The sequence below is a fragment of the Acipenser ruthenus genome, chromosome 23 (genome assembly GCF_902713425.1).
Source record: "Acipenser ruthenus chromosome 23, fAciRut3.2 maternal haplotype, whole genome shotgun sequence".
Taxonomy (NCBI): Eukaryota; Metazoa; Chordata; class Actinopteri; order Acipenseriformes; family Acipenseridae; genus Acipenser; species Acipenser ruthenus.
This window is the reverse complement of record NC_081211.1, coordinates 1591845-1606474: the sequence shown is the minus strand read 5'-3', so window position 1 is coordinate 1606474 and position 14630 is coordinate 1591845. Positions and strand designations below refer to the sequence as shown.

Genomic DNA, 14630 nt, shown 5'->3' with positions numbered 1-14630 from the left:
CTATGCTGTGGTATCAATATGCTTTATTACACTTTCCTTTTACTAATAGAAACTTTTATAAGGTTTCATTTCTACTGCACCCTAATTCAACATTTGATCAGAAACTTCCGACTGCAAAAAAGTTTGGGATGAATAGTACAGTACAGTGCTTTTACTAGGTGGTAAAGACCCACAGCTGTTTGTTTTTTTCATCTAACTGCTTCTATAAACCATGAAAGATCACACTGCGTGTTTTATCTATATTCACTATATACTCAATGATTACTGTTGATCAATATAGTTTCCGTTTAAAATATATAAAAATATAAATAAATATGTAGATACATATTCTGCCATTTTCTAAGTCTGGTGTGACTCTCAGTGCAGGCTCGGCTCTCACTTGGGGTTTCTATAGGTTGCATGGAGACAGCGCAGTGCAGGTGCTGGTGACGTCAGGACAGGGCTCGGGTATAGATACTAGATACAGGGGACCTGCAGTGTAGGTATGTCACCACTAGGGGGATGCTAGAACGAAATACAGCAGAAGAATTTTTCCCCCTTTGTAAAGACTTAAAAACAGCACATTATTTATTTAAAAAAAAAATGTATAGTGGCCAGTTGCTTTAAACTGCAGCCTGTAACTGCAATGCAATGCTCATTTACTGCAGTTCTGCCTGGGTTGTTTCTCATGTAAGAAGTATGAAGTCTTTAACTTGTTTCCAGAGTCACAGATCTAAAGGAACTCCAGTGCTTCTGGTTAGAGCACTTTGACCGGAGTTGCCCTAGGATTAAAAAGCTTTGTTCGGTCTGCCTTTGAGACTCAGTTTAATAGGAGCTGGGAGAGGAGGGGCCGGCTAAGAGCAGGGATGTGCAGACAAAATTAACACGACATTTTACCTGTGAAATCTGCTTGGAACTTTGAATCTACCAGTTATTTTAAATCTCAGGTTTCAAAGTAGTTTAGGCTTCAACAGCCCGAACGCCTGTTAGTTAATTTATGGCACGCAGGGAATTTTAAAATTGACAGATCTAAACTTCCTTATATACAATCAATTTGTCCCGGGAAAAAGTCTCTTCATTGGCACTTCAAATTGAACATTACTGACACACAGTGGTCAAAGAGTAGGAATCCCCATTTCTTTGTATTTTTTTGCATTAAAAAGATATTAAAGGAAAAGTCCCTTGGATTTCACCCTTTATTAACTTCAGTACCTTTTTTACTGCTTCCCTAATCATTGTGCATTAGAACTTTTAATTTCAAATATACTGGACAAGTCCCAGCAGAGGGTACAACGCTACTGAGCAGCTCCGTTCCACACATTGAACCATATCTATTTCTTTCTTTCTTTCTTTCTTCCTTTGCTAGACAGCTAATCCCTTTCCAGTTAGAGGGAAAAACAGGTGGCACCCAAATTCAATATTTCCTCTAAAAAAGGACGCTCTGCTCAGCACAGAGAAGATTGGGTGGGGGCACTAATACCTGTGGACCAACATGGGCGAGAGGACGGCTCTATCCCAACTGAACTAAAAAGTGTACTAAACAACTCTGAGGGGAGCCGTAAAAACATTACGGTACCGAAGCTGGCGAGTAACATAAACAGATAAGCTGGTCCCAGCACACCCCTGCTAGCTCCAGATGCTGTGGGAGTCCCTCTCCCCCTCTCCCTTCTCCCTCTCTTCCCTCTCCCTCATCTATTTCTGCATGTCGCACTGCAGCAGCAGCACGATGGAGGGGTCGCTCTTGGCTGCCTCCTTGAACTCCTCGAGCGTGATCTCGTCGTTGTGATCCCTGTCCATCTTGCTGAAGATCTTGTCGACGCGCTGCTGCGGGGTCAGCCCGTCCTCATTCATGCGCATCATGATCACCGTGCCCACCATCTTATAGATCGCCTGCAGAGACACAGAGGGACTGCCTTCAGACAGCTACAGCTGGCAACTCGTCATCCAGACTTACCAGAGACAGAACAGTGAGGAAATACTGGCCTAGACATGGACCTGATGTGTCGCGTGTCAAGGTATCAAACTCCTCTGAGTCAAAAGAACACATGTATACCATTTTCAATTGTTGTTTTTACCTTCTTCTTTCCTAATTCTTTGGTTTCATGGCATGACATGGAGATAATTAAAGAGATCTCCTCACCTCAATGATCTCCTCTCACCTCAATCATCTGTCACCTCAATGATCTCTTCTCACCTCTCAGCTCAATGATCTCTTCTCACCTCAATGATCTCCTCTCAGCTCAATGATCTCTTCTCACCTCAATGATCTCCTCTCAGCTCAATGATCTCCTCTCAGCTCAATGATCCCCTCTCAGCTCAATGATCTCCTCTCAGCTCAATGATCTCCTCTCAGCTCAATGATCTCCTCTCAGCTCAATGATCCCCTCTCAGCTCAATGATCCCCTCTCAGCTCAATGATCTCCTCTCAGCTCAATGATCTCCTCTCAGCTCAATGATCTCCTCTCAACTTCAATGATCTCCTCTTCTTAGCTCAATGACCTCTTCTCACCTCAATGATCTCCTCTCACCTCAATGATCTCCTCTCAGCTCAATGACCTCTTCTCACCTCAATGATCACCTCTCAGCTTCAATGATCTCCTCTCACCTCAATGATCTCCTCTCAGCTTCAATGATCTCCTCTTCTTAGCTCAATGACCTCCTCTCACCTCAATGATCTCCTCTCACCTCAATGATCTCCAGCATCTCCATGCGTGTGATCTTGCCGTCTCCGTCCAGGTCGTACATGTTGAAGGCCCAGTTGAGTTTCTGCTCAAAGCTGCCCCGGGATGTTATGGACAGGGCACAGATGAACTCCCGGAAGTCGATGGTCCCGTCCCCGTTCTTATCGAACGTCCGGAAGGCATGCTGTGCGAACTTGGAGGCATCTCCGTACGGGAAGAACTGGAGAGGAAACAAGAACCACAGACACTCTGTACAGCAGGTAACGCTCGGTATCAGACCTTATATTGAGAAGCATATCCCGTCACACCCTGGACCTCTCTTCACAGTAGTAGCGATTTTGTCTGTGTTCTGTGGTGTTCTGTGCTCTGTGTTCTGTGCTCTGTGCTCTGTGTTCTGTGTTCTGTGTTCTGTGCTCTGTGTTCTGTGCTCTGTGTTCTGTGTTCTGTGCTCTATGCTCTCGCCCCTGGGCTCTGACCTTGACGTAGAGCTGCTGGAACTCCTCCAGGTTGAGGATGCCGGTGGGACAGTCCTTCAGGAAGCCCTTGTACCACTGCTTCAGCTCGCTCTCGTTGAACTCTGTACTCTTTGACAGGTCGTCCAGAACCTCCGGAGCCAGCTTGCTGTTGTGTTTCCCCATCGCGCAACACAACTGCACATAGACACACAGGCGAAAAGGGAAAAGCAAAAGTTAACCACAGCCATTTCTGCACAACACAGCCAATGTAATTGGCATTGTTAAGCATACATTACTAAGAGTGAAATGTATTAACTTTATTATTTCATTTTCCATGAACAGTGTCATTGGCGGTCAGATACACACCATACGTTAAGCGCCTCCCCCCACAGCTCTATAAGCCAGTGTACCCAAATCCTGACCTGACCACCCCTACCTGCTATTCAGCCCTGGCTCAACCGGAGACTGTGCTGAACAGTGTGTTGGTTTGGTGATGTGAACTAAGAAGAGCTGCCTGCGCTTGTTCAGCAATCTGAAAATAAAACAAGCCGCCACTCCCTGTTCCCTTCCCGCTGCTGTCTCCTCTGCAGTGTGGTTTATTAATAGTTTTCTTTAGGGAAGGCACCGTGGCGGATCACAGGACCATGACTGCACGTTGCCCTGCGGAGCTGCTGAATTATAGAGTCGGGAACACAAGGGGGAAGGGAACCAAGCCACTGCACACACTTGCCATCCCCCAACCGCTGAAAGCTGAATTAAATCATTAGTGGCATGCTTAAGACAAGGCTGTTCAAGGTGCCTCTGCCATTGTATTGAAGAGAACAAGAAATCCATTGAAGGGGTTTGCAAGCTGGTTGGGCTGGTGAAATACAAAGCTCAAGCATCCATTCACAAAACCCTATTTCCTTTATCCTTCCCTGTGTGACAGACACTGTCTTACTGTAATTGACCTGTTCACACCTGCTCAAGGCCACTGTCTAATATGTGTAATAGCCAGCTCATTCCTCTTAACAGGAACATCAAGAGAGATCCACACGGTATCATTTGGGGGTGGAGAACACATATGTTTGTATCAGAAGTTACCAATCCGGTTCATCTATAACTACATATAGACAGGCGCTGCGTCTGCAGTCTTCATCAGTGTGACAAGTGTTTTTACACAGTGGATGGAGTATTTAGCCCCTCCCTGTGAAAGAGAGGTGTAAATGGACAGTTGTTATTTGAGGAATGGGTAAGTGCATGAGGGCATGTTATAGCGCTGTGCACACCATAGTGGGAGATGGAAAAAAAGCAAATAAAATACTGAAAAGAAGGTAATAATAATAATAATAATAATAATAATAATAATAATAATAATAATAATAATAATAATAATATGATGTGTAATAAAAAAAATGATCATTCATGATGGACTGGTGCTAGTTTGTTAAAAGGCACAATGAGACAGCTGCTGCTCACCAATACACAATGAATCATATCCTTAAAATAAGGTGGTGAAGATATGCAATAGGAAATAGGTTTGCTAGCAGCCTGACGAGGGATATCCCCCGTCTCCCCCTGTTCTTCCACATTGCTTTTAGGGAACCCCTTTCCCAGGGATGCTGGGAGGGTTGAGTGTCCCTCGGTATTGAGGATGACCTGCCTGCCTGCCTGTCTGCCCCTTTAAAGAAAGCCTGCAGTGAAGTTCACAATCCCCACAGCCTCCTGTGAAATGTGTAACGAGGCAAGACTTCTGATTCACCATCCAGCAGCTTTACTACCCCGGGCTGCACTCTCCCAGCGCCGGCACAAGACTCCACAAACTGTCAAACTGTATCACCATTCCCCAATGGAAATAAAACAACAACAAAAACCCATTCCAGTACACTGGCACGCAGTAGGGTTTAGATCTGCCAACCAACAACTTGACATGTCTTTTAACCTTGACGCGCTTTCAAGAAGCGACACAGCGTGAATATCTACATTAAATGTGCAATACATATGTTCATATATATATGTTCGCCTTCTGCCTAATCCAAGTTGCAAAATGCACCAGTCTGTGGACTTCCTCTATTCCATTCATCTATGACTGAGAAAAAAAGAAAACGCTAAGGACACACAGACTGTCAACCTAGTGTGTTGTTGCTGCTCTCTGCCTGTCTGTCTGTCTGTCTGTCAGGATGCAGTTGGTATGCCTGTGGACTGCCGATCATTGCAGAAGAAATCCAGTCCGGTGGCTCCCAGTGATCTCCCCTTCCTTTGAGTATCACAGATTTGTTAGGAAAAGGGGAAGTGGTTCAGCTGGGTCCGTGGTGCCTAGCAACACAAACGGATCTGTTCCCTAATTGAGGTCAGCCACAGTGCTTGTTTTCTTTTTCGCTCTTTCCTGCATTCGAAACAGGAAAATGTAACCTTGTGAGATAAACTGCTTAGCAACGAGGGACGTGGCTGTTAGCTCAAGGCTGCGTTTCATTTCTTGACGTTCTCTCGAGCACGTCTCCGTTTATCATCCCTTGTTGAAGCTAAATGAAAGGTGCCGAGGGTGAGGTCCTCCAGGTTTTTCTTTTTAAATCAATTTTCCTGCCCTGTTTTCGCTGTGGCGCCATTTACACTGCTCCCCTGATCATTGGAGAGTTGAACTTTTCATTATTAATACATTTTCTTCAATTATAAAAGACTAAATGACTGCCCTTTCCTCCGTGTAGAGCCTATTCAGTTTCATCAGGCTTTAATTTCCAAATGTTCTAATTTTATAACATCCTACTTTCAGTGAAACTGCGGCATGTGTAAATCAAGCATTTCCAACGAAAGAGATCTTCAACTGATTTAAAATAAATAGCCTAAAATAGCACTGCCATACCATATTAATAGCAGTTTACCACTAATGTAAATATACCTGTATTACTTTAGCAAACCACAAACAACGACAACACAATGGATTCGAATCAAACCCCTAACTCTCCTCAGCGTTCACAAGATTTCGCTACTCTGCTGATCATTATGCAGTTGAAGTATGTATGATCAAAGAAGGACACGCCTATTTCTTTCCCTGGCTCGAGGAAGTGTGAAGCTGCACAATGTGAGTATGGGACTTGAACAGCCTCTGTTCCAGTTATGCATGGCAAATGTGAATGGTAACCTTGTAGTTTTACCATCATTTCTTGAAACATAGACAGTGCTTAAGGACCAGTGAAAAGTAATGAAGGAGCAAGTCCTGTGCACGAGTTACAGTACCTCTGCAGCCACCTGCTCTCCAGAAATAAAAGAACACAGGCCAGGAGGTTCAAGGAATGTTCCTTCAGTGCAGCAATAACATTGAGAAGACTGCGGGCTGCCAATCCCTGCAGCCATATCACAGAAGATTAGTTCCGCTGCATGGAGCGAGAGAGGGAGGGAGAGCAAGCGACAGAGAGACAGGAGGGAGGGAAGGAGGGAGACGACAATCACTGCTTATCTTTATTGTCCCAGGGTCCCAGTTAAGACTGAAAGCCTCTGACATTTCATTTTGCTGCTGTTATGAGTTTCTGTCACCTCTTTGACACCCAGCTTGTCAAGGCAGACTGATGCAAAATAGCATCGACTAGCAAGAAGAGCACAGAGCTCTGCACAGCTCTGTCCGCCGATATCAACACAAACACTCCTCTCCAAGGAGGAGCAATCCATCAAATACCCAAGAGCAGGGCTAGCTTCCTCAAGATTCCTTAACCCTTTCATGCAGGAAACATTCAAATGAGCTGAAAACAAACTAGTTTTGGACACATAGTAAATATATAGGTCATTGAAAATTCTTTCAATGTGTTTTCCATTGCTTTATATGGGGGGACAAATGGCATACTCATATGAGGTCATCATGCATTTGCATCTTCCGTATGTCCTCATATAAAGACCAGAAGAGGTTTTTATATATCCATGAAAGGGTTAAATTTGCACCAATCTTTTTCAAGCGTATATCATACTCTCCAAGTACATTTGGGCATGATCCGATGTTGATTTTAAAAACTGCAGTTTTTAAGCACTGCAGTTTTCATGCAGCTCAACTTCATTTCAACCTGCACTGTAATCTGATTAAAGCATTCATCTAATATAATTATGTAATGTGCAATTACAATGTGCACTTGCAATTGAACCGCTCTGTGAATAGGGTCCAATCAATGTCACAAAAAAAGAGAGTGTTAATGAATTTAGTCGAGTGCACAGAAACCACGCGGCCTTCCTTTCACAAGATCAGCGTAGACATGATCATTATAAAATGGAAAAGGTATCAAAGGGGTTAATCATAGGAGGTGCTGAGGATTACAGAACATGCAAGCAGCGCTTTCTAATCCAGCCACTTATTAGCTTTGCTGGCATTCTCAATGCTCCTCTTTTGACTGTTCTGAAAATCCTAATGTTAATCTTAATTCAGGATCTGCAATAATTAAAAAACAACCACACAGATCATCATGTTAGTACCTCAAAGCTACTGTCTATTTAATCCAAATCGTTAACAGCACAATTTTATCAGAAAGCGATAAAATAACGCACTTCATAAAGTTACTAAACCAGAAATAAATAACTCTTTGAATTTCGGGTCTTGTGAGTAGTCGGCAGTTATTCTCTTATTCGTTTAAGATTTTGAACGGGTGTTTCTTCCTTTCAGATAAAAAGTAAAACGCGCTAATGACGATGTTGGAGTAAATAGCTTGGAGAATCTCGCCCAGTGTCTGATTGCAGTAGACCACTGTGAGTGATTGGTTAGCAGGAAACAGCAATAACATTGCATGCACAGCGTTGAAATAACTTGCATATTCCAAACTCGGGTCATGTGCCACAGCGAACTGAAGCCAAGGGCAGGGGGCAGCGTTAATATTGCCAGTGCTAATAAGAGGTAAGGATTTTAAAACCTCGACTGGCACTCCTTCAAGGAAGTGGAAGCCGAGGCAGAGATTGCGAAGGAGGAGGCAGTGCATGGTTGAGCAAAGCAGAGCATCACTCAGGGCTTGTAGGGATCAGACAAGGGAAAAGCAAGAGTGTCTGCTGGGAGCACATTTGAGAAGGTGTGCACCTGCGTATTTTTAGGATCAAGAAAGACTGTGCCTGGTCTGCTAGGTAGGAATACAAAATGAGCACAGAATGTTTCTGCTGGTACAGTGCTTTTTATAGATGCTCTGAAAAAAAAAACGGGATGCAACGTGATTTCAAAAACAGCTTGCACAGACGATAATTAAAATCTTCAGTAGTAAGGCCATCCTGTTAAATCTAAACATTTTATCAGTCTGTTGACGGCATTATTTTTTTATATATATTTATTAATATTAGTTCACCTGGTGGTGCTTTATTACGTGCTAACTAAAACGAAACAGCTAGAAGAATCGAAGAGAAGTCTGTTTAAACACAATATTCGGTTTTTATCACACAGACCCGTGCAGCATCACATAACCTCTGCAGTGCTCGCTGCGGACCCCTTTTTGTGATGAAACACATTTCCACCCACAAAGCTCTTTATCCAGCCTTCCAATGCAAGCCGTTGCCACGGCGACAGATGGACTGGCTACGGAGCGTGTTATCCTGCTGGGTAACAACATGGACTGCATTTCTGTAAACAGGTGAAGCTGTGATTCAGCCATTCAGACCCCCGTTACCTTCGAGTGAAGAGGATGAATCATATTGAATGTGACTCATACTGTAGGTTCCATAGACAGACCGTTTCTAAACTTTGAACACTCATTAGAGGGTAAAGTCCCACTGTTTAATAATTGATCTCAACAATGCATCAGCGTGCACAGCAGCCCAATTAAACTGGTTCACAGCTGCGTAATCCCCAAAGACAGAACACTCTGCCCTTAGAGAAAGTCTGAAAAAAAAACTGTGGGATACCATCAAACACCTAGAGAATTAGAGAAGCAGACCACAGCTTGCACCAGCAACAGAAACACAATTGACGATCAGTGACAAAAGCTACACCGAACCTCGTACAGTATTTAATACTGCGCTCATGTGTTTGAGAGCAGTGTACTGCAGTCCACCATGTGAAGAGCGCTTTGCAAAGGTGATGGTGTATTGTTATACAGGACTAATAAGAAGACGCTCTGAATCTAGGAATGCCAGGCTGAGCCCTTATCTTCCTGACTCCAGTCTCCTGCTGCAAATCCCTCGCTCCTTTGAGTCCCATCAGGAGCAGGAGCAGGCAGGGGCCCCTCCTCGCTGCAACATTGTAAATGAAGCTCTCTGTGCCGGATCGAGAACGGTTTCTATAGCAATGCATTCATTCTGCTTGGAGGAGAGAGAGAGAGAGAGAGAGAGAGAGAGAGAGAGAGAGAGAGAGAGAGAGAGAGAGAGAGAGAGAGAGCTACAAGGTGAAGCTTCTCATATCAGCTTGCTATGTTCCTCTGCAGACCTTGAGATGAGCTGCAAACGACTCAAAAGCTGAGTCGTTTAATACAATCCAGTTAAATATACTACAATATACTACACATTTTCTCAAATTTGTCATAAGCACAATTTTCTCTGAAGCCCAATAAAGACATTTGATCCAGGTGCCTGAATTATGTATTAAGTTGTTTCTTATTACATTTTTTAATTGCTTTTTTTTTTCCATTCAGAAAAAAAAATGTGCTAATGATGATTTGGAAAAAAAATAGCACTGAGAGTCTCGTGCAGGATTTGTTATTTGTGTCTCTGGATGGATGTTTAAATCCCAGGACAGATACATCAGAAGAAAACAAAATTTGTAAACATCCTGCATAAACAGAATTGAAAAAACGATTTAGCCATTGGCCTCATTTGAAGTCAGGTTACTTTGTAATTTCGTGGAGCATTTTTAACTGGCAGAATCTACCTGTTATTTTAATTTTCTCTTTAACTATATTGTTATGATATCTTCCTCTGATTCTGTTAACTGCAAAAGTTAAGTCTAAATGTCGCTGTTCATTCTGCAAATATAGCCCTTCAGATGCATTTATGATGCCTCAATATTAAATAAGAAACGGAAGCCTAAAAATGATAAACGTCTTGGTGTTCTCGTCCCCGCAGTGATGATGAAGCTCCATTTTCTATGTGTTGAGCTTCACAGCCAGCGTGTAATTTCACTGCTCTGATTACGGGCACGTCTAACTTAACTGTCCTCAAAATAGGACACAGCAGGTTTTTTAGCCAAAACTACATAAATACAGCTTGTGTTCTGATTTGTGTGAGCTGCCTATCTTAATAACGTTAGCGTTCCAAACTGACAACGTGTCCAAATCCCACTCTAATCTAACACTGGGATTCTGTAGCAGGCCGATGTTGATTTTGTGGCAGGCCGATAGCTCTCTGCTTGCAGTGGGGCATGGCTGGTGGAGCACATACATTATTTATAGTAAGGGGTTTAATGTGGATAGGGAGATGTTTAATGAATTAGGCAGTAATTACTCCACATGGCTTATTAATTGCTCTAGTTAACTCCTCTTACACCAGTCTTGTATTCCCCAGTCGCTGTAATACAGCCAGCAATGATTCCCTGGACTGTTTCATCTCTCTCTGACCCCACACCAGAACAGACAGCATGGCCGGCCACTTTATTAGGAACCACATCACGAGGCAGTCTATAAGACAAACAGCAGCTACCAGACTGTAATACAGAAAGAGGAATAAAATGATGTAAGGAAACTAAGGATAGAAGACCCATCAATGATTGCATATTTCAGTCCATACACTTTTCAAACAAGACCCCCTCATACCAGCCTAGGAGGTCCATGCTGCACTGCTAATGCGACACTGCCACTTCACTGCCACACACTCTTATTGCCCCTGTACCTGCTAATGAACACGAGTCATAATGAATTCATGTTAACTTTGTGGCTCAGTATGTACAGAATGCATCCTAAATGCCATTGCTAAGCAGTTGCCTTGTTACGAATTAAACTTAGAAGCTTCACCGGCATTTCTTCTCAATGATACAGCAGCCTTTTAAACACGGAAAAACACGCTGAGTGGATCTTATTCAGTGTCGTACAGTTTCAGATTCCTTCACGTACGCCCAGCAAACTGAAAACCAAGCCTGTGAACATCACGACCCAGGCATTGCTGCTCCCCGATGCAGACACCTTCAGAACCATGACTCATAATCACACACGCCTTCCAGAATAGGAAAAGACATTTAGCACTGAAACTCAGCAATGACTGAGGAACAAAAGGCTACTGCATAGCACTGCTGATTGCTCTGTTGAGATTTGATGACAATGTATGCTCTCTTATGTATCTCTTCAGTGTATTCCAGACGCACTCTAAGGCTGCTTCATGTTGCATTGTCTCTGTTATGTGTTTGCTGTACTCCTAGTACAACACGCCTTTGTTTAAAGGCTGCCTGCACTAACCCGGTCTCTGATACAAGTCCTATCCTTACATATGCAGCAAGCGTTGAAGGACGTAGCGTTAGATGATATGAAATGGAGTGATTTTTAAAATTTTATGGGACTCTATCTTGCATTCGTTCAAATCGAACAACAGTGGCGAATCTGTATGTTTCCAATGATGCTGCGCTGCTAAGCAGAATTCACTGAGCTGTTTATTTCACAGATGAGGACGGCTGCAGACATGCTCCTTCATGGAATAACCACGAATGCTCTCCATGCATGTTCATGAGGCAGCCTCTATTTTGGCTTCATATAGGGGACTGGTTATTAATTCATTCATTTATGTTTGTATTATAAATCACATACCATAAATCAACCAATCACAGTGAAGCATTTCTCAGAATCCCAGTACATCTTATCTTGTGTACAGATGGACTCCCTCTTTCTCCCCTTCCCCCCCCCCCCCCCCTCCGGTCCAAAACAATCAATAATCACCCATAGGGAGGGTATTACTGCTGTTATAGCTACAACATAAACCCTGCTGAAAATGCAATGACTGGGAGCTACCTTGCTGTCTAGATGTTGCGTTTCTAATGCTAGGACCAGATCAGTAGCCACATGTTTGCTCCAAGTGTAATTATCTTCTGCCAATTCCAACATTACGAGCCATCATATTGATGCGTCACTTTTTATAGTATAACACGCAGGTCCAGGAAGCTGCAGTAACATTGCGAAGCCACAGGGTGTAGCTAGTGTGTAGTTCACTCCGCACTACTCAAGACATGAATTTGCAGACATCAAGGGCCACAGCTAGAGCTATACCAGCAGTGCTAATGGAGAAGCTCCTTCAGCTAAGCTTGTATCAGTTCCATATGTAAATCAGGCTGGTTGCTGCGTTTGCCTCCCCTCATTCCAGCATCCTTCTCCAGCTCTGCTTGCCTTGTTGCCTGCATCTCACTGTAAACAAACACAGCCTCTAGTCTTTCCAGTTCCTTCTTGCTTGCACTGTGACTTGTGACCATGTGGATTAGCCTTTTAATTGAAGGATCGTTGTTGCAAGCTTCTGGAATCTCAGGATCTTCAGGCGTTGAATCTTATGGGTATATGGATTCAACGAGATGTCATTTAATATGCTTCATTACAGATGTTGCATTTATTCCTGATTCCCATCACTAATGTTTATGAATGCATACAGGATGGTGGGGTAAGGAATGCCCCCCCCCCCCCATGTATTACTGCCTGTTGCACACTTGATTAGTCCTCCAGTGTGGCAACCAGGACCATCAGCTCTTTGGATCCCAGTTCAACAAACTGTAGTACTGCAGTGTTTAGTATAGAGAGAGACATACTGCTTCACTGAACGAAATATCCTATTGCATATTGTAATTAAAAATTGCATCGCCTTTGCTGTTTGTCCAACACAAAAAACACCACTTTATTGAATCAGCAGCTTTTCTGCGATCAAAATCAAAATGAAGGTTTGCAAACATGATCATATTGGGAGCTTTTTGTAGTTTTTGTTTTTTTCCCCAAAAACGTTTGCATAATGACCACTGTATATCTGTCTATCTTTATATCAATTCAAGGCAAATACCCACATACATACATACATACATACATACATACATGCATACACACACACATGCATACCTAAATGCATACATGCATGTATAATGCTATGCCTAAATAGTACACACACACACGCGCAAGCACACTACAGAATATGTGTGTGTTGAAAAGACATGTCCTACCTTTGCACAGACAAGAGAGTGACAGACTGATGGATAAAATGCAAATTCGTATCCACACTGACAGTTATTAGACAGAACAGACTGATAAAGAAATAGACGTATTTTACACAAAGCACCACGTATAATAATAATAATAATAATAATAATAATAATAATAATAATAATAATAATTACACACAATTATAATTTATGTAACAATGCACTACAAAAAAATGTAAAACAGCCTTTTTATTTAGCTACCATTACGCACGCTATCCGTTTTCATTAATACGCACTGTTTAATAACAACAGTAATAATAATAATAATAATAATAATAATAATAATAATAATAATAATAATAATAATAATAATAATAATAATGCAGATTAAAATCAACTCACCTACGAATTCACAATCTGTGTCAAACTTTTAGTTCCAAATTAGATTTGGCAAGCCTTTTACACAGTAACTCGTAGCTGAGTAATACAGCACTAGTTTGCTGCTGAATAGCGGATATAATAAGCACTTTGAAGCGACTCGCTTTGTTAAACGTATTCCCAATTGCAATTATCACTACCGTGCCAGTCAGCTCTGTGCGCTCCTATGCTCTGCAATGTGAACGGAGCGCTCACTGCCTCTCGTTTGCCAGCTCATTTACATGGGAACCGCCCCCGCGAACAGCGATTGGATATAGTCAGACAATAAATGTTTATGCAAATAAGTTCTCCGGGTTTGTGTCTTTCTACTGGTTGGTCTCCCCCGCTAATAATTCTGTTACAGGAGGCGGTCTAATCAAAGGCTGCCCAGAACTATAGCTGTTTACAACGGCCCGTGTTGTTGTTATTGGACGGCAGTAGTATTTGGACGGGGCGGACATTGAGTGAAATGTTTCCTTTTGGTACAAATGCAAACATATTAAATGAATAAAAAAATGCTGTAATTACATTACCATAATGTGACTCCTGTTGTCTTTGTCACAGGTGTTAGTGGATACCTGTTCTGCTAATTATTTCCTATTTATATTTTTTTCTGGATCAGGACTCTATTGCCTTGAAAAGCAATTAATTAAGAATGAATTAAGACAACACTAAAAAAAACTAAAAAAAAAAACTAAAAAACGATGATGACCGCGAAACTTTCACATAGCTTAAAGAATAATAATAATAATAATAATAATAATAATAATAATAATAATAATAATAATAATAATAATAATTTAAAATGTGTAGCGGTAGGTACGAGCTGCCTGACACAGACCTCTTCCTAGCCTTTAAGCCCACTGAAATACACATAACACTGACCTTCCAGTAAATTACCGTGCTTCTCGGTGCTTTGCTAATACAGTATCCCTTCTTAACAGTGCACCCCACGTGTATACTGTATTCTACATCTAGTGTAGTATATAACGCAATGTAATACAATGAGCACAGAGATTAAAACTCCCTACAGTATTCAATTATAAATCACACAGAAATCAATAACAGCACAGCACA

General features: G+C 42.2%; 1 protein-coding gene across 1 annotated transcript; it reads right to left on the bottom strand.

Annotated features, from left to right (window-relative positions):
- Positions 1-574: 574 nt before the first annotated feature.
- Positions 575-13756, bottom strand: LOC117414033 (hippocalcin-like protein 4). Its single transcript, XM_034023640.3, has 4 exons — positions 13539-13756; positions 3137-3310; positions 2665-2880; positions 575-1869 (listed from the first exon to the last, which is right to left on the bottom strand). Exons 2-4 carry the CDS (start codon positions 3296-3298, stop codon positions 1672-1674), a joined length of 576 nt encoding a protein of 191 aa, XP_033879531.1. The 5' UTR covers positions 3299-3310; positions 13539-13756; the 3' UTR covers positions 575-1671.
- Between the last annotated feature and the right edge of the window lie 874 nt (positions 13757-14630).

What these genes read in the sequence shown, in the direction of transcription:
- LOC117414033 (XM_034023640.3), bottom strand. Translation starts at nt 3,298, where the DNA reads ATGGGGAAACACAACAGCAAGCTGGCTCCGGAGGTTCTGGACGACCTG. An exon ending in TCCAGCAGCTCTACGTCAAG is followed by an intron (nt 2,881 to 3,136) that starts GTCAGAGCCCAG and finishes TTTCCTCTCCAG; the next exon opens with TTCTTCCCGTACGGAGATGC. An exon ending in AGATGCTGGAGATCATTGAG is followed by an intron (nt 1,870 to 2,664) that starts GTGAGAGGAGAT and finishes GTGTCTCTGCAG; the next exon opens with GCGATCTATAAGATGGTGGG.